The sequence below is a fragment of the Caloenas nicobarica genome, chromosome 2 (genome assembly GCF_036013445.1).
Source record: "Caloenas nicobarica isolate bCalNic1 chromosome 2, bCalNic1.hap1, whole genome shotgun sequence".
Taxonomy (NCBI): domain Eukaryota; kingdom Metazoa; phylum Chordata; class Aves; order Columbiformes; family Columbidae; genus Caloenas; species Caloenas nicobarica.
Genome location: NC_088246.1, coordinates 136924862 through 136947990, shown reverse-complemented (window position 1 = coordinate 136947990; position 23129 = coordinate 136924862). Strand labels below are relative to the sequence as shown.

At 41.5% G+C, this 23129-nt stretch overlaps 1 protein-coding gene across 2 annotated transcripts; it reads right to left on the bottom strand.

The window, feature by feature from the left end:
* Positions 1 to 4084: 4084 nt before the first annotated feature.
* Positions 4085 to 22124, bottom strand: LOC135984787 (carbonic anhydrase 2). Of its 2 annotated transcripts, none has more exons than XM_065627331.1 (7): positions 21946 to 22124; positions 21214 to 21411; positions 10851 to 10969; positions 9220 to 9312; positions 8392 to 8454; positions 7232 to 7387; positions 4085 to 4888 (listed from the first exon to the last, which is right to left on the bottom strand). In XM_065627331.1, the coding sequence occupies exons 1-7, from the start codon at positions 21977 to 21979 to the stop codon at positions 4769 to 4771; spliced, it is 783 nt and encodes a 260-aa protein (XP_065483403.1). In that variant the 5' UTR covers positions 21980 to 22124; the 3' UTR covers positions 4085 to 4768. The 2 variants fall into 2 exon arrangements, with proteins under 2 accessions (XP_065483403.1, XP_065483404.1); XM_065627332.1 differs by lacking the exon at positions 21946 to 22124 and adding an exon at positions 13190 to 13234 and having other exon boundaries at positions 21214 to 21257.
* Between the last annotated feature and the right edge of the window lie 1005 nt (positions 22125 to 23129).

The window sequence follows — 23129 nt, the reverse complement described above, 5'->3', positions numbered from 1 at the left end:
ATGGTTGATGCCCCAAGCCTGTCAGTGTTTAAGAGGCATTTGGACAATGCCCTTAACAATGTGTTTTAACTTCGTCAGGCAGTTGGAGTAGATGATCATTATAGGTCTCTTCCAACTGAAATAGTCTATTCTATTCTAGTACTTTGTAGCAAATTTCCAGGTCCTTGAATATTGAATGATGTTATGGGACTCCTTAAAAGCCACTCCTCAAGAAAAATATGTAGCTGATATCCAGCTGTCTGCCCTAATCACGTGTTCATTGCATATTTTCTCAATGCATTTCTGCTACGTTTCAGGGTGTGAGTTCAAAAGAGCAGTGAGTACCTCTTGTCATGTGTATATACAATGCCTCATACTACATAGGATCATAAAATCAGGGCTTACATATTGCCTTTTTCAAAAAGTCCTGAGGATATCTTTGTATTGTTTCATATGCTGCAGTGCATTGACATCCTCACTATTCAAAACTGACTCTATTCCGGGATCAGGAGAAACACAGCTACACCATATTACCACTGAGTCCTGCTGAGAATTTGGGCAACACAGCTGCGTCCCTTTGAGCTCTGAACTAAAGCGAGCATCCTGAAGAGCTTGATGTTGGATGAACATGAGAGCTTGCGGAATCACTACACTGTAATCCTCACTGGGATGGGGACACACCTGAAATGGCTTTGGTTTGTGGCTTGGATAAAAGAACAGCGAAACTTGTGGTGTAAAATTAGTCAGGGATCCTTGAAATTTTTTATCATTGTACCTCTCACTGTCTGGTATGGGGCCATGGTGGCTTCAAACATGCGCCCGTAGCACTCGTACCTTTACCAGGCTGGTGGCTGGGAAGTCTCACAGCTTGAGCGGACCATCGATGGCACTGAGGCAGCACAGCCCTTTACTGTCATACTGAAAGAGGAAGGGCGACAGCAGTGGAGTGTCCAGTTGCCAGGTAGACTTAAAATATATCAAACACTCAGTGTAAGCAACTGTCACCAGGTGCTACGTGACTGCGTGAGATGCTGTGGTCTGGACGAGGAAGTGGCTGATGTTTCAATAAAGCCCCTGCCTGCACTTTCATCACTGCTTGTTTCTACAATATTAGATTTGACACAGCTGTTGCTTGCAGGGCTTTTCTTTGAAGAGCTAGAAAATCCTAAAGCTGTCATTTAATGAGTGATACTCTTCTACAAACTATCTGGACTTCTATAAATACTGCTGACTCCATGCAGGGCATTATTATCTAATCTCCCAGGGAACATCACTAATCACAGTCTACTCGCCCATGTCAATCTAGGACACATCCAACCCTTAGAAATAGCAGTGGAGAAATCATAAAATGTTCTAACACATGGAGTTGGCAGGCAAGTGCGAGACAAGATCACAAACTGTGCAAAATGAACAGTTTGCAAGTGAATGTGTTTCTCTCTTTCCTCCATCAAAGTGTTGGCTGAGCATCTTACAATGACTTCAGATTAACACACTAGCCTTCTTTCTTTTTTTTTTCCTTCTAAATAAATTTCCCTTTAATCAGAGCTGCCTACTTGACAGTAACACAATTACCTGCAGTGGAGCATCTTCTGTTCCATGACCAAAGTGGTCTCTTCTTTTTCATTATGAATTCATAAACAGTTTTGCAGCTGAAACAAGTCTTGAGTGTGATGTTAGAATGGGTGTTAAGCATGCTGTGGAACACAGCACCTAATTATAACCTCTTCAGACCTAATTATAACCTCTTCCTACAAGCAAATAGCAAAGGAAAATAGAAGTCACGAAGAAGAACTGGATGGTTCTGTTCACATTCATGGAATTCACCATTAAGGAAATTGATCGTGAATGCCAGGGAAATTGTTTTCTTCATTTCTGGGTTGGCCTTAATATACATGTCTTCCTTGAAAAGGCTATCCACTGCACAACAGTCTAACTGCAGAGTGTTAATTTGTGATAAGCCCATGTACCATTTTATGCTGGAGAAGGGGTTTTGTGAGGATTTTTGTTTGGGGGTGGTCCTCAAAAATTGTTCACTTCAAAAGAAAGGAAAAAAAATGGAAAATGAAGATCAGTGTTCCCTGGTAGACCACACAGGTAAGAGACACAGCAGGCTCTTCCTTTACACCATGTGTATGACGTGGGAACACCAGCTTGCACTGTCTGGCTGAAAACTAAAATACTTCATATTCTGCAAAGGCAAACATATGATACTGGCAACATTCCAGGTAAACAGGCTTCTGCAAACAAGATGATAAATATACAGCTGATGTTGGTTGTCTTTGCTGTTACTTCCTATTTATAGAGCAACCTTGAAGTGCGATGGAGTGTGAGATATGGAACTTTTTATTGCAGCAGTGGCTGGAACTTCACAGGCGTGTCCAGGTTTTTACCCTAGTCATTAAGCAGTTCACATCCTCTGTCACACACCAACCTGGATACTATTTAAGCTGTACAGGTACCAACGAGATTACCATTTCTCAAAAAGTCTTATTACCTAGTAGTCCAGGTATCATAGTTGTCAAGATACGGGTTTAAAATTCAAAAATATGGGGCTCTCAGTGTCTATTTTTTAATTTTAGGACTGCCATAACATGTAACCATTATGCAAAGAGTAGGGTTGCCACCTTCGAGACTAAGTTCTGGCATACGTGCACAATTCCAGGAAAGAGCTGACAAGTGCAAAAGGATGCTGCCTGCTGAAATAAGTGGGTCATAAGCCCATAAATTTCCATCCTTGGAGATACTGACACACAATCTGCTCTAGGTGGCCCTGCTGGAACAGAAGGGTTGGACCACATGATCTCCAGAGTCCTTCCAACCTCAGCCATCCTGTGATTCTGTAAAGCATTCCCTCTCGGTTTGCTTCAACAGCTTTAAGCCACAATGTATTGGATCTATTATATAACTCTAATTTTAGAGGTGTAACCTCCCTTAGATTGTTTAGGGGACACTTACATTAGCACTCAGGCCTGTGGGTCAGAGAAGTATTCAAACCACTCAATGTGAAGAACTTGTATTAGTCAGCACAGCTGTATGAAGAGGCAAGTACCTTCACGGCTCCATTCAGAAAAGCTGAACTTAGAACAAATGACCTGTGTCAAAGGAAAACTTTGTTTTTCTGTTCTGCTTTTGGGGGTTGGTGTTTTTGTTTTGGATGGGGGAGGTGTTTTAAATGGGAAGCTTTTCAGAGATTTGACAAAGTTTTCTGAAAATGATTGTATACACTCTGAGAAAGCTTCGTTCCCATCTCTCACGTTTCAAGATCCCAGCTTCCCAACTGATATCTTATAAATTAGAGTGATGCCTGATGGAGTAGGAAGCTTGTAATAAATTGCCTTAAAACCTAGGACCAGAATCCAATGAGATGAGATTTTAAGATGGCTTTTCTCACAACAGCCAGAAGCCTGAGAAGGAAGGTAGCCCCATGGCATTGTTAGGATCTTGTGGATTTAAAACACATTATCTAGTGCATATGTGTTCATGAAAACAGAAGAAATCAGCTAGTAAAGATCCAGCAACAGAAGTTATTGGAAGTTGTCTGCTCAGCGATATTTCTGTTGAAAAAAAGATCTTGCACTGAAAGCATTCATATATGATATGATACTGTTAGGCTAAAACCCAAATGCTGGGGACACAGTCTTGAAAGGTTTGGTCTAGTTGGAGAAACTCAATGAATAGAGGTTCTGCATAAAGATGAGGCACCTTGCTTTGGGGCTGTCACATAAGGGCAATGTTTAAGCAACTGCTTTGGAAAAGCCCCTTCTTCAGTGTGATTTTGTTCAAAATTCTTGTGACAGGATCTTTTCTTAGGCAGTCAACTTTGATGATAATTTGTAATGATTGCTCAAAACTAACACTTCTTTCTGCTGTCTATCAGAGAGCTACTTAGAGAAAATTTCCTAACACATCCATATAGTTTGCATTCATCTTCAGTGCCATTGAAACCAATTCCCAATACACTATATGTTCAGTAATTATGTTTAATATGCAATAATGCAAACAGATTAGTGACTCCTTTCCTGAGGTAAAATAACAGCATGGAAGCAAAAAATATAAGTATAGATTTATTAGAGAAGTTATCTAAAATACAATATTATTTTCCTGTTTAAATTAGAGCATATATTATTTCAATGAAAAGATATTTTGTATTATTTCTATGGTAATAACTTTTAGAGATAATACTTAACTTAGAACATTTTTAATTAAAAAAAATCCAATACTACTATTAAGACATAGTCAAGGTTTTTGATAACATGGGTAAAAATGTAAAACGGTCTCAAAAATATTTACACGTCAGTTTCTTAAAATCTAAGAACTCTAATTCTCAATATTCATTTTGCTTTACTTTCTCAAAATACCTTTTTTTTTTCCTAAAGCCTATCTAGATTCTGTATTCCTCTGCTTTTCACAAAGCTTCAAGTTATCGTTAGTTATGTGTACTATCACACCAGTGGATGAGGTTTCTTAAAATGGCTTATTTCACTATCCACATCCTCTCCCAAGTAGCCAACATGCTGTTTGACATGTTATACCCAAGTGTCAGTTGCAATAATAGTCACCAAAATGCACACAGCCATCCCTCAATGCCCCCCCCCAACCCCACACCTTAAGAACCCTTTCCTATTTGGCCAAGAGCCTTTCACATTTAATCAGCTGGCTTTTTAGATGCAAAGTGAAAGAAACGAAGAACAGATCTGGGAAACAAGATGTTGCGGCAAAGGTTTGATTTGTGCTTAGCGAAAGGGGCTCCTCACAAACACAGCAACTTCGAACGGCCTCGGTGCTGAGGTTACTGGAAGGAAGCTCTGACTTCTCTGTTCTTCAAGGGCTGACACGGCCGCCAGTTGTCCACCATATGGCACACGGGCTCATTCTCAGCGCTGAAGCAAAGGCCACGGAGTTTGCACATCTGTGGAAAAAGGCACAAACATCCTCAAACGCCTGCTCTTGTTTCAGCAGGGCTATTGGCATTATACACCTTGGGCCTCAGCCACAGGTCCAGCTCAAAAGTTTCACCCGCACTAATGAATGGTCTAGAAATGGCATCACCGCCCACCCATGCATCTCTGCATTTCATCCTCACCATTTCCTGACACAGGCTCTCCTGCCCACAAAATATCCCAGCAAGAAGAACTAAGGAAGCACAAAGACATAGGCACACACTTTCTGAACCCCATGCACAAAGAGCTGTTTGTCCTTGATCCAGATCTGAATTGAAATCCCTTCAGAATCCTTTGCAAGTTGTACTGGTTTGGCTCTTTTGAAAGTAGCATTTTTTTGTGTCCAGTTGATATATTAAAAACAAAAAACCCTTACCCTTGGGTCAAATTAAACCAGCCAAATTCATTCAAGATATCTTGATTTGCAAATGCTGTGAGTGGAAAAACTGTTGCACATCAACAGTAGCACCCTGCAAGCTTCTAGTGCTTATTCATGAAAAATCAGTGTTTGTACAGTCTGATGTAATGAAAGCTCTTTTATGTCTTAAGTTGGCATCTGCAAAACTAATAAAAAGACTGTGCCAAAATAATACGCCACCCCAAATACGGTCTCACAAAGACAGCTGGAACTGGTGACAGAAATATGTAGGTGGGATACAAGATCTCACGAGTCAGGCTGCAGGCCAGGCGTTCCCTCATTTGAGGAAGAAAGCCCCCAGCAGTGCCCAGCCCAGGAGAGGACTTCACCCTCACGACTGACCAGAACAAAGTTCAGAGCTCAACCTCTGCCACGAACTGCTGTGCCACTACAGCAAATGACAACGGGCTCACTACACCCTGCTGTAATATCCAGCTTTTATCTATCTTTGGAATACCAGTTCAACTTAAAGCCAATGCCAGTATTCTGCTTTGTGTTTTCCTGTTTGATCAGGTTTGGAACGAAAAGGCAAGCTGCCACACACGCTGTTTTGATCCCAAATCCATTTTTGAAACGTTGATGGTAATATGGAGGGTTGTGTGGGGGAGAAACAAGTGGTGTCTTTTACCACTTGTAGGTGGTTAATGTAGGTGTAGTAGGAAAAACAACTCTATTTTGGTAAATGTGCTCCTGCCCTATAATAAAACCATATTTGTAAACCTTGGACTATCAATAGCAATACCAGTAGTTTAGAACAAGTACACAGTGTCAACTTTAATGCTCCCTTGCAGATTATTAATGGTAATCATTGCTTTAATTATTATTTCCAATAGTTCTTACTTGTCATTTTTTCTATCTTTTATCACGTTAAGTCCCATGACAGCTCAGTTGCACTTTTTTCACATCAGCTGAATAAAACCCCTAGAATTATGTGTATATTGTTAGCACATCTACCATTTATAAAGGGGATTTAAGAGTTTGAAGGGTAAACTAAAGCCCTTCAGGGTTAGTTTATATTTATAGGCTCTAGATTCTATTTTTATCTCCCAAGCGCACAGATGGGAACCCGAGGATAGAATCTTGCCTCTATGCAATTTCATTAATGGATGGTGCAGAAAGCTAGGGCCAGGAGTGATTTAATCTGCACAATCTCCTTCCTGCTAGGAAGACTCTGTCCTCCTCGAACTGCTCAGCAGAACAAAGGATTTTTACAGGCAGCAGACTTCTGGAATTTGCAAGTTTTCTCTTCCAAACAAGGCAGTTTTGTTATGATTGTCACAATTCTGCGTGGGACTTCCCAGTCTGTTCTGCGCTGAGTAGAACTTGTAAAATGAGCTCTGTGTCCTGGAAATGCTGGAAGATCAACAAACCAACTACAGGTCTACGTTGTGAGGCTGTGGATGCAGAATACATGTTCTTCAGATGCTTGGTAAACCCAGAATTTTCAGGGCAAGCACACCCAGATAGATGATGTGCGCATGTACAGCAAACCTGCTGATGCTCACAATACATGCTAGGCAAACTCTGCCTGTGCAAATGGTCCTTTCATGGGTGCTACAAATTTCCCACATTTTTACTACACGGCAGCTCTAACCATGTCATCTGGAAAGCCTGATTACATTTTTAAACCTCCCCAAATTTTCCCTGGACTGTGTCCACAAATGCGGGACAGCCTTATGATTTACAGCAAGCTACTTCCACGCATAGAAGTGGAGTCCTACCAGAAAAGCATAACCACTCCACATATATATTTTTGACATGTGATGCCAGCTAATGCCCTGCATAGCTGTGCAGTAACAGAAACTGACATTCCCTGGATCAGCAGGAGGGCTGAACCACAGAAATCAATACGACCCCAGTACACATCTACTGGCACCAGCCATTGGAGACCTACCTGCTCGGGGCTGACAGTGATGGGTTCCTTCAGAACGTGCCAGATGACACATTCGAGCAGTGGTGGGGTGGTCAGCGAGCCGGGGTATGTCCAGTAGTCTCTGCATGCAGGAAGCAGCCCAGTAGGGTCAAAGTTTGTGAAGGAAGCTTGCTTCCCCTACAACAAAGAGAGCAGGTGGGCTAGCATCAGGGGAGAGATCACGTATACACACTGGGCTTGCAGTAATAAAAACTTCTACAGGAAACTTCATGTTTGGAGCAAGGCAGAAACTTAGTTTAGCGTGTAGTGTTGAGTGTCTCCTACAGCACCTTCAGGTTAAAGACTTTCAGTAATATATTTCTTACGTCTCAAGACTTTCAAGACACTGTTTATCGTTTCAAATGTCGAATTTATGCTCCTTGCTCCTAGAGATATGATTTGACCCTGCTTGAAGGAACAATTTTTCACATGTCATGTACACCAAAATAGAGAACCTGGGAGATCTGAGAGTCCACTGCAGTAAATGGCAACATCCATTCACCTCAAAGGGAGCCTGATGACAGATATGACCGTGTAGTCTCATTATTTTCCCTGCCCGCATTTCTCATTGGGACAGTCCTTTATCCACTATGAAGGTACCTAATTACTCAGGAAGTACTTTTCATTTCTCATTACTCAGCTCATTAAGACCACATACACACTTCACATGATGTTTAAATTACAGAAAGGCGCTTTTTTTTTTTCCGAAGAGTTATATCTCCTGATCAAATTTATCTGGACTCTCTCTAGAAATAGCCAAGAGGAGAAGGAAGGAAATTTATCCCCCAGACACAGAGATGAGGGGAAGTGCATTCTGCATCTGTCACCGCTGACTAGAAAAGGTACCTAGCGGAGTAGTTTAGATTCAGACACTGAATCTTACCCTATAGGTTTAAATGCAGTTACAAGACAGAGAAACATAGTCACAAAAATTATCACCATTCCTAGTATTCCCTGCCCTGTACCGCAACTTCATTTCAATCTCTTCTGCATTTAAGATTACAGGAGCGTTAGTGCTGATGGCAGGAAGATTTGTTTTACTTTTGTACATGTAGCAGACTGGGAAGTAGTAAATAAACCACTTTCTGGAGAAGACAACAGCAAAGTTGGGATTGGTGTCAATCAGAGACAGCAAATATTACCTTGGTTTGAATGGAGTTCAGAGCATCCACAACTTTCTGTATTTCGGGCCTGGCATTTCCTACCTGTAATACAAACCATATGAAAAGAAAATAACCATGCACTCTCATGATATGTTTAGTTTTCTGATACAGTTTTCAAGGAAACATTTTATAGCACATTTTCCCTGCACCGTTTCATTACATAACAGGAGTATTACAGCAAAAGCAACTGGAACTGTCTCTGTAAAATCATGCCAGTTGACAGTCAGCACAAATGGGTCAGCCAAGGACACTGGACAGAATGAAGATATTTTCTTTACAGTATGTGGACCTATTTTTGGACTTCAGCTGTTCTTTTTTTCACAGAAGTCACCCTCCTAATAAAATACAGTGAGGCCAGGACAGAGTGCAAACTGCTGGGGCACAATCACCTTCTCCAACCAGCTGTGAAGACAATTCCACTAAGACAAAATGCTCTGGACATTTAACAATGACAGGAAAGGGAAAATAGGTGTTATTTAGGCTGGTCCAACTGCAGATTCGTACACACACAACTTTGTCAGTTATGCGCATCACCTTTCACTGGCAAGAGTTATGGCAGTGTCATCGTCGTGGTGAAGCCAAGTGCTGTTCCAAGGCCACCACAGTGATGGATGGCAGTCATACTCCATTGCTGGTGTACAGCTTTTAGAGAAAGTCAAGAATTTGTAGCACCATCTAGTCTGCTATGGGTTTACGCAGTATAGCGTAATGCTGCCTTATTCTATATTTTAGGCCCTTAGGTCCCCCTGCAACACAATGAACATCCTGGACTCATCCAAATAATACGAAAGAAAAAGTTTAACTAACCTTCATGAAGACGCCCACCACAGCCAAACCATCAGGATGCTTCACAGCTTCAGCAAATTTACCATATTTTACATTCCAGTGAACAATATGGAGCTAGGAGCAAGAAAACAAGAAGAACTATGAAGATGATATTCCATCCACAATATTTTACAAAGGAGGATGCAGGGAAGTAATTTATTAAACATTAAGAGCAGATGGTGTTTTACTGCTGAGATTTAAAAACTCTTGTGTACAGTTAAGAATTTGTTGAATCATTCATCTACTTTTAAGTTTTATTTATGCAAAGAGTTTTCTGTCATGCATTTTATTTTGCTTCTCACTCTTATTCCCAGATGAGTTTTAAATGCAAACTGTGGCTGTATCATTCTGCTTTTAGTCTGGTGAAGCTCCTGTTATCTTCACCATGAGTTTTTCCTGCATGCAGACTGCAGGATTTTGATATAGTATTTTACTGCTATGTATCCTGGAGTTCTTATCAAAACTGAAAAACAATTGTCCAGTATTAGGGAGAAGAGGCATTAACTACAGATCTGACCTGTATTCTAGAGAGTTTTAAAAAACTGTTCCATCCTTTTCTGGAAAGCCTTTTGAAAGAATATTAAATGAATCTCCAGGTCATGTTAGCCAGGATGTTACTTTAATTCAAAATAACTCAGAAATTAAAAAATAAAGTTCATCTGGCTGTTTCCTTATATCTGCAAGTCAAGTTGACCAAGTAATTATGGTACTATGAAGAGATGTCGGGTAATGGAAAGTTTCTCAGATAACACAAAGGCTACTTTATCTCATGACAAAGCAGCAGAGCCAATGAATTTGTGGGGCCATTTCTTTTATCTGTCAATGCAAACGACAGGTTTATTCAGGCAATGTGCATTTATGAAAGGGTTAAAAAAAAGTCTGTCACAGCATCCAGAGGTAGATTTCTAAACAGGGGACAAGGAAAGGTGGGATGCAAGGCACTGAAGTCACTCAATTTCCGTAATGAGACTGTAATACAGCCTTAAGTGGCCCAAGGGACATCTGGAGTCCTGAGGATATCACAGGTAGTGCCTGCAAGGTCTCGCTTTGCTCCCTGCCCTCTTCGCAGCTCCCCTTGATTCTTTGCTACCAAAAGATTAAAGGGTCTGACCCCAAATTATCCTGTTTATCTAAATGTCTCTGATGTTAAAAACTCAAGCCAGGAAAGGGGATGTGCCTGTACAAAGGTGCTGCGATTCTATTTCTTCATCATTTTCATGAGTCATCGAGAAAGCAGGGAAAAAAAACCAGGGATAATTAATGTGGATTTTTCCACTTCTGTAGTCTCTTTGATATGAAGTAGCTGAAAAAACCAACCAACCAACAACAACAACAACACAAACAAAAACCAAACCAAACCAAAAACTACAACAAACCCACCACAATACAAGACTCCTCCAATTCTAACCTCTGCTACTGCAGGGTCCTGAGGTGGCATTGTACCAAAATCTTCTGTGGTAACCCCCAGAATGTCTTGCCCTATGAAGATGTGTAGAGAAGTTGCCTCCATAGTGGTTTTGTTGTTGTTGTTTTTTGGTTGGTTGGTTTTGGTTTTTTAAGTATATATATATTCATTATACACAAAAGACTGAAGAAGGTAAAGCATAACCTACCTCTGCATCACACTTCACACCATCCACGGTGTGCTCAGACCCTTGGCCCTCGCAGGATCCCCAGTGAATGTGAAACTGCACCAGCCTGTAGGCCCCATCCAGCGCTCCTCCTTGCAGCACTGCAAAGCAAAGAGCCTCCATTAGCATGTCCCACAACCTCTGCCGTGGAGTCTCACTTCAAACGGGAACATCCATCTCAAGTCTTCCGAGTGAGTTACAGTTCATTGCTCTGCATGCGGCCATGCTGCTCCAGATCATCCTCAATGGTACATTGCTGCAATATGCCAAAATCAGTAATAAATGTGTAAAAAACATAAGTGACAGAGAGTGTCTCATTGAACAGGCATGCTAATATTACAGGTGATGAGGGCAGAGCTAAGGATGTAACTTTTCTGTCACCAAATAAATAAAAAAGGCCAACAGGCTTTGTAAGACCCCCAATATAGTTATTCCATCAAAGCGCACCTGAAGGCCAAATCATCTTTCATTTACCAATGTACTGTGTCCCTTCGTTTTAGACTCTTTATCCATTTAGGCCTTAATCCTGCAAATCCTGTGGTGGATTGGATTGAGTAAAATGCTTTTGGTTCCACATTAAAGCGAAACACCTGTTAGCCAAGGGCTGCAGCAAGTCCAAGTGCCCAGGCACGGGGCAAGGCACTGCAGAGATGCGAATTCACATTGCTTGTCCCTCCCATCCTTCACTCCTCAAGAATGAGTTTTTAAAAAAACGATGGTGAGAATGGCAATACCCATGGAGGCAGATTTTTAAAAATATGGGTTGGAAATGAGGTGTTTACTTACGCTCTCCACTACCTGACATTACTCCTGCCATGGGACTGCTGTGAGCGGAATGCCCAGCCACACTTTCAATTATACCGGAGCGAGTTCCCCTGAGCTCCCTCGCTCTGCTTGTAGGTTTTAACCTTGTACTTAAACTGCAACCAACCACCATTACGATATGCAGGATCAAGCCCTATTACTGCAAAATGCGCACAGCACAGACAATGTCTCCTCCAGTGCAGCATAAGCGCAGAACAATAACAAATAGTTCTATTAAATAGAGCTATTTATCTAAGTTACTAGAGCAAGGTTTCACACTGGTTTGTGTGTTTTGGTTTTGTTTTTCTGTTGCTAAACATCTTAAATTCAAAATTAAATCTTTAAGATGTTGATATTTAAAAAATATTTTAAAATGTAATTTGAAGTTATATCTTAGAGATCAATATACATAAAAATATATACACAATGAAGTGACAGAAGAGCATTGACATCAGATATAACACGTATGGAAGTGTGCTCTGTGTATGTGCCACAAACAAAATGGTTCTGTGGAGTACAGATGCTTTCCTCTCCGTCTGCAATTAGTCTAGACACTATCGCAATACGTGCACATGTGAAAATATGCATCAAATGCAGATAGGAAGAGGTCACTGTCTGTTCAGGTTTGGAAAATTCTGGTTTTGTGCAAGCATGGACAACAGCAGCCATGGATACTTGGCAATAAGGTGAGAAGGATTTGATTAAACAACTGGAATACATGACAATTAAATATAATATATATATGAAATACATTTATTTTCACTGGTGTGCCTTACACATGCAAAATTTGGGTTCAGTGGACAAATTTACCATTTGCCTGGGGCTCCCTCTTTGAAAAATATATTTAGAAGCCTCCCAACATGTGTTTCTCTTTGAAAAATGTGAATATATGTTCCAGTGCAGTCTTTGTAATTTCCGATACTGTAGCCAACACTGAACAGTCAAGAGACCAAGACTTGCCCTACCTATTGCCAAGCTATGTGACACAAAGAAGAATGGCTACTTAAAGTAATTAAATAGGAACATGTCTTATTCTACTTTCATGTTTCTTATTCTACTTTTACGTGCTAGTTGCCAAGAAGCGTAACTGTTTCAAGCACAGGACTACAAATCATAACAGTTTTTCTCAGAACAACGACTGAATGTGCATTAGTTCCTTTTGAACATGAAGTAATTGGTTGCTATGTCTTTACAGATGCAAAATCATTTAATCCACACAATATTGTGTTTAATTTAAAAATAATGTAATGGAGTTGCAATGTTTCAGTTCCTTTGGCTAATGGACTTGCTGCTCATCGCAGGTACAAATGGACTGAGGCTCCACCATTCCTCAACCTCAGAAAGCACTAGCGCATTACAGGTTAGTCTGCCATTATTAATCAATGGAAAGCATGCTGAAAAGCAGAACCATGCAATCTCCTTAAATCCAGTTGCAGTGTTATTTCTCTACACAAATTTTGCTACATCTCATAAAACTCAAAAGATGCACAAAAAATCTCTTTGCAGTTTTTGCTTACTTTTCTCATTCTGCGGTTCTCAAATCCAGCACTAGCTTATTTTGACTCATAGCAGAACATTCAAAGAAAGTAATAATTAGATTAGTGTAAATGAATACAAATTCAACAGGCTTAATTACAGAACAGCCCTTCTTGTTCTAGCCTACATTAAGCAGTTATTTTTTTAATAGTTCTCAGCCTTTCCAAAGTAAGATTTAAAATTAAACTTAAAAGGCAAAGTAGAAATGTTAGAGCTTCATTTTTTTTTTCTAGCACAAGCTTTTTCAACCATGAATAAACAGTAACAGCTTTTGCAAAGTAAAAGTTCATCAAGAATCAGAGCAACTTCCTACTGGGAACTTCCCCATCCTTGTCCCATGAGACATGAGCACAGATTCAGGCCACATTGATGACAGAAGTCCAGTCTTTCCATCCCCATTTTTTGAAGGATGGGAAAATTCTGATCTATACTTGAGCACCTCGTCATTAGCTCACTTCCTTTTGAAATCAGTATTTGTGCACACCATCCTGGAAACAACTACATAGCTGTGCTCCCATTTGTGATATAGCACAGCTTCAGATGCAAGGTGAAGACAGCACAAGCCAACCTGGAAACCACATTATTTTCTTACAGTTTCATCCTTCTCAACACAATCTACGTCAGTGACCTGGTCTCCATAGATGTGTAACAGCCCAAGGTGACAACTTGAAAACAAAACTTTTTTTCTATTTTACAGTTACTTGAAAAGCTACAGTGAGATGAATTTGGAGCTACTTTGCTTAGATTAAGAAATAGTAACTATTTTCAACCTTCTACCCTCTACTGAAGAAGTTACACTAGTAGCATCCAGTAATTATATTGCACTGCGTATTAAACGATCTCATAATATCTTCTAAATTAGGTAAAAATAAGTATTACCAGAGCTAATTTGGAAAGTCAAACCACCACATGAACCGTGTGGAGTTTCTTGAATAAACAAGGTGAACTAGATTTGTCTCCATTACATTTTCTTAGGATACTTGGAAACACGGAGAAATGAAAGGCCAATTTGCTGCATCTGGGCCGGCTGTTTACTGAGGCCACACAACTTCACAGTTCTGTGTAAAGGCAAGTCACTGGGTAGTTGCCTTTCCCATGCAGAACAGAACAGCTTTGTAAAAAAATACTGTGGCCCACTTCATACCTTTTTTCAGGGAGCAACAGATGCCACATGTGTGAATTTTCACAGGAATACTGTGGAATCACTGTTAGTTAGCTAGCTCCTGTGGGATGTTCTCTCTATATGGAGCACAAGACTAATAAATGTCATCAAGGCAATAAACCTGTCAAGGAAGTAATCGAAATGGCTGAACTACAAGGTAGTTTCATGAGGTAGAATGAAATCTTGTCATACAAATTATTAGCATGGTTAAGAAAAAATACTACTCTATCACTCTGAGAAAATGCAGAATGAGAAAACGTTCCTCAAATGGAAACCTCTGACAGCGAAGCTCCTTCCAGCAGCTGAAACAATGGGTCCGCTACAGCACGATGGACGGCCTGACCTCAAAACTTCAGAAATTTAGTCCTAATTGAAATACCACCAAACAAATACCAAGCAGCAGGACATTTCAAGCATCTGCCTTTGAGGACAGCTGGCTTGCACACACATTGCTTTGGCAAAAAGCCATGATTTTGTATCAGCCTACAGTAGATATGCACATGTATATGATGCTGTAGGTATGTGCGTAGATAAATATACACAGAGTATATACATAAATGTTAATGTTGTGTAAGCTTTTGTGTACACACAGGTATCTGAATGATAGAAACAGGCCTTGAGGAGACAAAGTAGACGAAGCATTACTTGAGGAAAAAAGAGCCTTGAGCACCATGCACTATTAATGGCACAAAAAAGGCTCTTATGAGGATGCTCAGGGATTAGCCTTGTGTTCTTATGCAAGAATGGGCTTCCCGGTCTGACAGATTGAGGAGTTCAGTTAGGGTGAGCTGCCACTTCTGTGAAATGTAAACTACAGAGCATCACATTTTATGAAATGTTTCCTTCTGCATGTTATCTCTATCGGACATCCCTCCTAGGACGTTGTATCATGACAAGCAGGAGAGCAAGGCAGCACGCAAGCACTGAGCTGTAGGGATCATACTTGTAGAAGACATCTGTAATTGGTTTCACCAGAAGAAGAACTACGTAATTGATATCTCATAAGAAAAACACACAAACAACCACAGCCTACTCTGACCTTGCTAGAGGGTTAGCCTGATAAGGCAACAAGGATGTTCCACAGAGACAGACCAGAATGAAACATCTGCCAAAATGCAGCAGGTCTGCAGACGTGTGTAGCGGCAGTGGGTCAGTGGTTCTGATTCACCTCAGTTGAACTATTTCATCCAGACTGGGTAGCAGCCAGAGAGACTCTGACCTGCTTAAGGAGACAAACCTATTTAGGTTATTGACTTTCCTCCCGCTCCCTGGGACCAGTGGAATTTATTTCTCATGTAGTCTCTTAAACGGAGATTCTCTGTGAGTTGGAAGGCGCTGTCCTGTGTCCCTGATCAGCCTTTAGTCCTCATGTTTTACCCCACACGAGCTGACAACTTTGTAAGAACTCAGTTGGAACATTAAAATTCTCTCAAAAGTAATAATGGGCTTAATTTCTGATAGTGATAACTGCTTACAGTACTGAAAATTGTGCATTGGACATGGTGCTCAGACTATGCTGAGATCTAACGAAGGATGAACAAACTCAAGGTGTGAGTATTGCCTCTAAGTACTCAGCAGTCACTCAGGCCCATAACTAAATGAACAAATACATCAGCTGGAAAGAGCAGTCCTGGCAACATCTGGCACAGAGCTTCATTGCATCTTAAAAATAAACTTTTCCAAGTGGCCCTAGCTGTTAACAGCTGACTTGTTTCTCCTGGATTTGCACTAAAAGTACCTCTAGAGGAGGAATTTGGAAGAAGGGAAGGATGTTGCCATGATTCTTAAATGCGCAATCCATGTCGAATTTCTGCTCAGAAGTTTTACGTTAAAAAAAAAAAATAAAATAAAAAGCTTATGTAAGTGAAGTGCACTTTTGGGCTCTGTAAAGAAAAGAAGGTCTGAAACATGCAGGACTGACCTCCAGCCCTCTCATCTTCCTTCCCAGTTCCTGGAAGCACCGGAGCGACACTCCACTCACCTGCTCCCATAGGCTTTGCAGCTTCTGGGGATCTCGGTTCACTAGAGAAACAACTTAATGATCACACACCCTCTGGGACCTCTGACTTTCTAGTCAGCCGGTGCACAAAGGTACTTGTGACACGTGGGCAAGTGTCTGAATACAGTCCCCTAAAGCTATAAGCAATCAGTTCCCTGATTTATGATTCCGAAGAGTCACCACATTGCTTAGGCTATACTGTATTGTGGACCTTTGATCCTTGACTGTATACTGATAACATGTAATATTATTCTGGCATAGGTAATATTACACCTTCGGAGCTGGGAAGCCTAAGAATAGCCCAGTAGCAGTGACTTGGATTAAAAGTTGTGCCTTAAGGACAGCAGACCTGCATTTCTTCCTCAGTTTACCTGCTGAAGCAGAACTGTAGGAAAATAGCAAGTGGCACAACTTTCAGAGTAACTCACTGCCAACCAAGCAATGCTAATGCACTGAATAACAAATAGAAGAAAATAAATTGGTTTGTTTACAGTGAGTCATAATTCCAGACAACTGAAGCTTCCTCATTAATATTTATACACAATTATAGGAAAAATTGTGTAATATATTTGATTACGACTACTGAAAGTCTCCCAAGGGGTGCTAGTTACAAGGTCAATACAGTTACATTTCCTTGGGTCTCCTCATAATTTTAAAGTTCTACTATGACCAAATATCTGCAAAACTGTCAGATTTACTTGGAATTCGGTCTTGGATTTTAATATTATCTCTAGCTCAGCAGCAACAAAGAAAAATGGAATAATTAACAGACTTGTCCACCAGCAGAAATTACCAGCACATTCAGTAATGCCTCTAGAGCCTTACCCCACAGTTGCAATTCACTTTTGTCAGATTCCGCAGCTAAAAATATTATATTTTAACATTCTTGTTATGGAATACTTTAATTGCTGATTGACTTCCTCCTTTTATAAGCTCATCATACTCATGATCAGAAAACACAAAATACAATGCCTACCGCTGTGAGAATTTCCTATCTGAATTGCAGGTTTTAGGTGAATTCTGAAAAGTCTTCTGTGAAACTTAACATAGAGAACACATTTTAAGTATGCTACAAATTCTTCTTTCAGCGTCTTGAGGCTTTCTTGAGCAAAGTCACTTCCTGTGGTTTTACAGCTCTGAGAAGTCCCTGCTTACTTCTGTCTTCCAAAGTGAGTGAAATGACACACATGGCCTTACAGCAGGCTATAAAGTGTTTAATAAGTACCTTTAATGAGACATTCTTTTGCTATAAAGTTCTTAAAATAAGGTGCATTATTATAATTTAACGATTATCAGCACCATTTGCTTCACTCGTATGTGCAAGGTCAGATCATGGGATACAAGACTGAATGAACTTGAATTTGTAGTTTTATTCCTAGTGACACTTTTATAATATAAAATTTTTGCTTTTATTTAAATTCAAAAATCTTCAAGAATAATGCTTATAAATACTTGAACTTTCACCATTATTAAAAGACAGTGGACATGAGAACTAAGAAAGCAACTGTAAGAGCTGAAAGAGAAGAGAAACTAAGCAGCAACTGGAAGAGGAAGTTCACTATTCAGTTTCTACATACAAGTCCAAGAAAATATGCCAAAAACTACAAGGACACAAGATAGAAGACAACCTTTTCTAAGAGAAAATAATGGAATTTCAGCAAATATAAAAAATGTTCATAAACATGGCGATGCTGATTTGTGAATTTTCTTTCTGTACTCAATTTCTACCAACTAGCAACTATGAAATACGAAGGGAATACACTTCAAGAACTGACTAAGCCTTTAGAAGTATATTTTGGAATATAACAGCTGTAACATAAACCAAGAAATTCAAAGGCTGCATTATAAGAACTGAAATAGAAGATTTGGGGGTAATTGCTTAGGAAGACAGCTTTTCTAAGCATGCTTAGTAACATCTAAGCATACCTAAGAAGACTAGCAAGGAAGTAAAACAAAGTCAGATTCTAAAGCTATCAAAGATTTTAACATAATTTCTCTGTTAAAACATCATTGTAAGAGAAAATGGTATAGGTCATAAGCATAATTACAACCTGAATCAAGAGTTATGTCTATAAAGCTCTACCTGTTAGTAATGAGATCTTCTGAGAACAGAGAAGAAAACATTTACTTCTGTGAAGATGCACTAGTTGCAAATGGCACATAGATTATTTTTGTTTAAAAAGTTAAACTTTTATTTTACATCCTTACCATGTTAAAGAATATAGATGGGATATCACTTTAAGAAATCCTATTTTTTCTTTTAGATTTTTAGTTTTTCCACTGATAAAGGCAGAAGCTTCATAATACATATTCTTGTATGCAGACACATAATGTAAGAAATACACATCTTGAGGAAGAGTATTTTACATCAAAGTTTTGAATATTCTGATATCTACTTCTTGTTACTTGTGATCAACAGTATTCACATTACTTATTTCTTTGATTCAGCAAATATATAACAACTACTTTCAAAGAGTTTTATCCAAACATGAATTTTAGCTTTCTTACCTATTTTTACTAAACTCTTGCTACCTGTATTTTTTTTATTGCAAGAAATCATTTTGCATACCCTAGAAAGCAGGAATCAACCAGACATTAATACCTAGAATGGCTGCTCAGTTTACTTCAGTGTCATTAGTTATGTGCCTGAAGATTCTTAATTAATGGATCTGCTTCTTTGGTTGTGAATAATCTTAAAGACATGAGTAATCACACACAATTATCTTATTACTTCATGTTGCGCCTACTACCACAGATAATTCATTACTGCATGTGGGACAGCTCATAGGAACACACGCTGCAGCCTGTGGGAAGTATTTACAGGATTTTGTTCCATTGTCTTCTGTAAAACATATCAGCACATCACATAATCTCATGTAGTTTCTCCTTGTGACTGTTGCGTGGTCTAACCGAGAATTCGCTACACTCATAGTTAGGAGTGAATCAAGCAGAGTCAAGTCAAAGACATCTCTATTTTGTGTAAGGAAAGTAGGTTACCTAGTTAACTGCATACAAATGAAGCCATTCGTGTGCTGCCAGGTAGATTCTATGCACTGTAGTTTTTAATAGGAAGCACGATACTGAAAGATCCACGCTTACCTGGCTTCATAGAGATCTGTTTAATGTTTTTTTCTGAAGAATAATCAGTTTCTGATTACAGCGCTACTTGCATCTCCTACCCTCCCACTCTGGAGCTGTGTTACTGCCTGTCTGTCAGAGGATCCCTGTCACAGATGTTCGATTCTGCGCCGAGTTTTCTCATAAAAAGCATTCTTCCTACAGACATTTCTTTAAATTATTATATTTTCCTGCCATTTTTTCCCCACAAGTTACTAAATACAAGCTGATTTTCAGTCTTTCCAAACTTACGCAAACACAGAAGGAAAATATAATAGTTTTGTTATACTGTGAGGTCTTGAACCTGTTTTCTTTGGGCTCAGTGAGAGACTCCTATGTATCTGGTGAAAACATAATCCCTTCTTTTGTACTCTGAATAATTTACCTTATTGCCCATGGCACTTAAAATAAACATGCATTCAGCTCCTCAGTGCTTTAGGAAAATAAATACTACGAAGTCAGAATACTTTTTTCCTTTTTTCTTTTATAACCATACAAATATTAATGTGGATGTTCTGTACCAATTATACCTATGTGCATTTACATGACTGTGAATACTTACAGCTGACCACTTAGTATTGTTCAGTATGAGGACTGCAATTAAAATGCAAAGTCGATTTCTTAGTACAACGCTGAATGTCTGTTATACTGTTAAATTACATTATCTGCAAAACCCTCACATTTTTAGTAGGAAGGGATCATTTGTTTTCAGCACCATTCTCTAAATGACATTGCCAACAAAACGCTTAGGAAAAACAGGGCACTTGCTCAAGCAAGTTAAACCAGGCAGTGTCTGGAGAAGACAGTGACTTACAATGGGATGAGTTTTCCTATCTAAATTAAAAATAGAGGCACAGTCATTGTTGTAAGGTGATGATTTCTGCAAATCCAGCCAGATGAAAAACTACAGCTACAAATCTACAAAACCATTGTTGCAATTGCGGCTTGGATTCCATCTCTTCATTCCTTTCAGAAAGGATTACTAAAAGGTTTGCAGGATTCAGTGCCTCATTTCACCATACAGTATGATGAACGCTGTGGAACAACTGCCTGCTAGCAAACTTCGTAGGAATGTGCCAGATATATCATCTTTATCTAGAAAGTCCAACGTCCAGAAATGTCAGGAATAACACTTTAGTAAATTACAGAACAAAGAGGTATTTTCTGATCATTCCTCTCTTTCTGAACTAATCTGGGAGCATACTGGCTTAAGAAATAAGAAATAATATTTTGATAACCAAAGAAACTATTTCCAAACTATTTCTACTCCAAGTTGTTAACTGCAATCCTTTGTTATTCTGAGACCAATTTCTTCCTATGATGTATTTTGCCTTTTCTTTTAATCATCTGGTCCATAGCTTAAGATGATATATGCCTAAACTGTTCTTGTCAAATAACCTTTTTTTCCCCCCCAGCTGAGCCCTTATCCAAATGCTTCTGACTAAAACAAAATAAAGCAATTTACTCTTCTCGAGTTCAGAGCAGGGCAGCTCAAAACTGCCCAGATGGGCTTAGTTTTCTTTTCGTGGGAGCTCAGTTTTCTTCTCATCTAAAGGAGCCATAGGGGATGCTGAATCCTAAGGGCTAAATCCCAACCTTATTGAAGCCAAAACACCGCGTTACTCTTTTGTCTTTAAAAACACCTATGGCCCCAGTAGAGATTTCAGTAACGGGGTTAGTAGCAGTTTCTCCCATTTCCATCCTTGCACCCGAAGAGAAGGTCTCACCTGACTTGTCAGAAGAATCATCGAACTCCACGTTGAAGGAGTGCCCGTTGTTGACGATGTTTCTGGCCGTGCTGGCATCGTAGCTGAAGCTGAGAGGCTTCAGAGAGGAGTCGTACTTGGCAGACTTGCTGCAAATGTCAATGGGGGACTGGCGCTCTCCATTGGCGATGGGGAAGTGTTCATGCCAGTGAGCGGGTCCTGCAAGAGAGTGTAAAGCAGCTCGGTGGGAAAAGACACGAAGCTCGGGGGACAGAAATATTAACCCTCACTCTAGAAACCGGGATGTTTTAACACCAGCATCAGCCTTTAATAAATGTACCACCTATGTGGGCTGCCGGGACTGGCAACACAGGCGGGGGGAAAATCCCACCTGGAGACCCAGGCAGGGGCCCGGCAGTCCCTGAGCCTCGGAGGCTGGGGTTTTACCGGGGAGTCCTTCTAGAGGCCACCCCGTCCTGCAGGAGCAGCGCCCCGTCCTCCCCTCTTCCTTGTGCAGAAGTAAAGGAATGACAGTAGGAAAGCAGAAGATGCTCCAGGCAAGTCTTGCGGCGCGCCTGGCTGGCAGCTCGGGCGCAGGTGGCATCTCAAGGTTAAAAGAAATAAAAAAAAAGAAAAAGCGCCACCGAGCTCATTCCCGCTGCGGGCAAGGGCTCGGCGCGACGCGCGGCGGGCGCGGCCCGGGACCCGCCGGCAGGTGTCCCGCCCGGCGCCCCGCTCCCGCCGGGCACTTACCGTCCTGGCTGCCGTACCCCCAGTGCTGGGACATGGTGCGTGGCTCGCCGCTGTCCGCGCAGGGTGCCGCAGCGCCGTGGCCTCAGCGCGCTCTCAGGGGCTTTTATAGGCTCCCGCCAACTCCATGCCCTTCTCTGCGGCCGGGGAAAGGGGTGGGGAACGCGGCTGGGGGCGGAGGGAGACTCCGCTGGGGGCGGAGAGAGCGGTCGCTCATAACCCGCGGTCCGCCGCGGCCGCGGAGCGGGGGCTGGGGCTGGCCCGGCCGGCAGCGGCGCCGGCAGCCGGCGGGGCCGGGGTGGCCGTGCGTGCCGCCCTCCGTGCCGCCCTCCGTGCCCGCGCCCCCATTGCGCGCCTGCGGGCGCCCGGCCGCTCCGCGGGGCGCCGTGACCTTGGGAGGTGCCGGCGGGCCGGGGCAGCGCGGCGGCAGCCGGAGCGGCGCGGGCGGCGGGTACGCGCGTCCGTGCGCGGGTGTGGGTGTTCGCGTCCGTGCGTGTGCGGCGCCCGGCCCGCGCTGCCCTGCTGCTCCCTGCCGGGGCTGCGGGGAACGGCGCGGCTGCCGGGGCGGCGGTTCCGCGGGGTCGTTCGGGGGCCGCGCCGCCAGGGTGCCTGTGTGCCGGCGTTGGGACGGGATTAACGGGGATCTGGGGGCGGGGATCAACGCAGCCGGGGGGAGCTCTGGTGACGCGTCGGAAGAATAAGGACTTTATCACTTATTGTGATTTTTTTTTTTCCCAAATCACCTCTGGCAAAGGCAGCAGGTACAGCTGTGCTTGTATTCACTTGTTAACATCTAGGAAATACTGTGAGAGCAGTTAAACCACCACTCCCGAGGACGGACTTGCAAGAGTAAAATTGAGCAATACATACTTTAGATGTTTTACTGTTGCTCAACACTCCGGTGTTTGATCGCAGGACAGGAGGGCTCGGACCGTGGCAACCCTTGGCAGAGGCTGAACCCAGCCCGGGGTCCCCGCGCAGCACTGGGGCAGCCCCAGCAACTCCTGCACAAATGGGTTTGCAATGATCCTTTTTAGATGCTTTTGTGTCCTCTTCCTCTGAACAATTTTTGGTATGGCAAGGGCATTGCAATATTCATTTATCCCGGTTTTTTAAGTTGGTTTATTCAAACATGTTTTTATTCTGTTGTGATTTGACCACAGGGGTCTCAATTCTGTTGCCTGCAA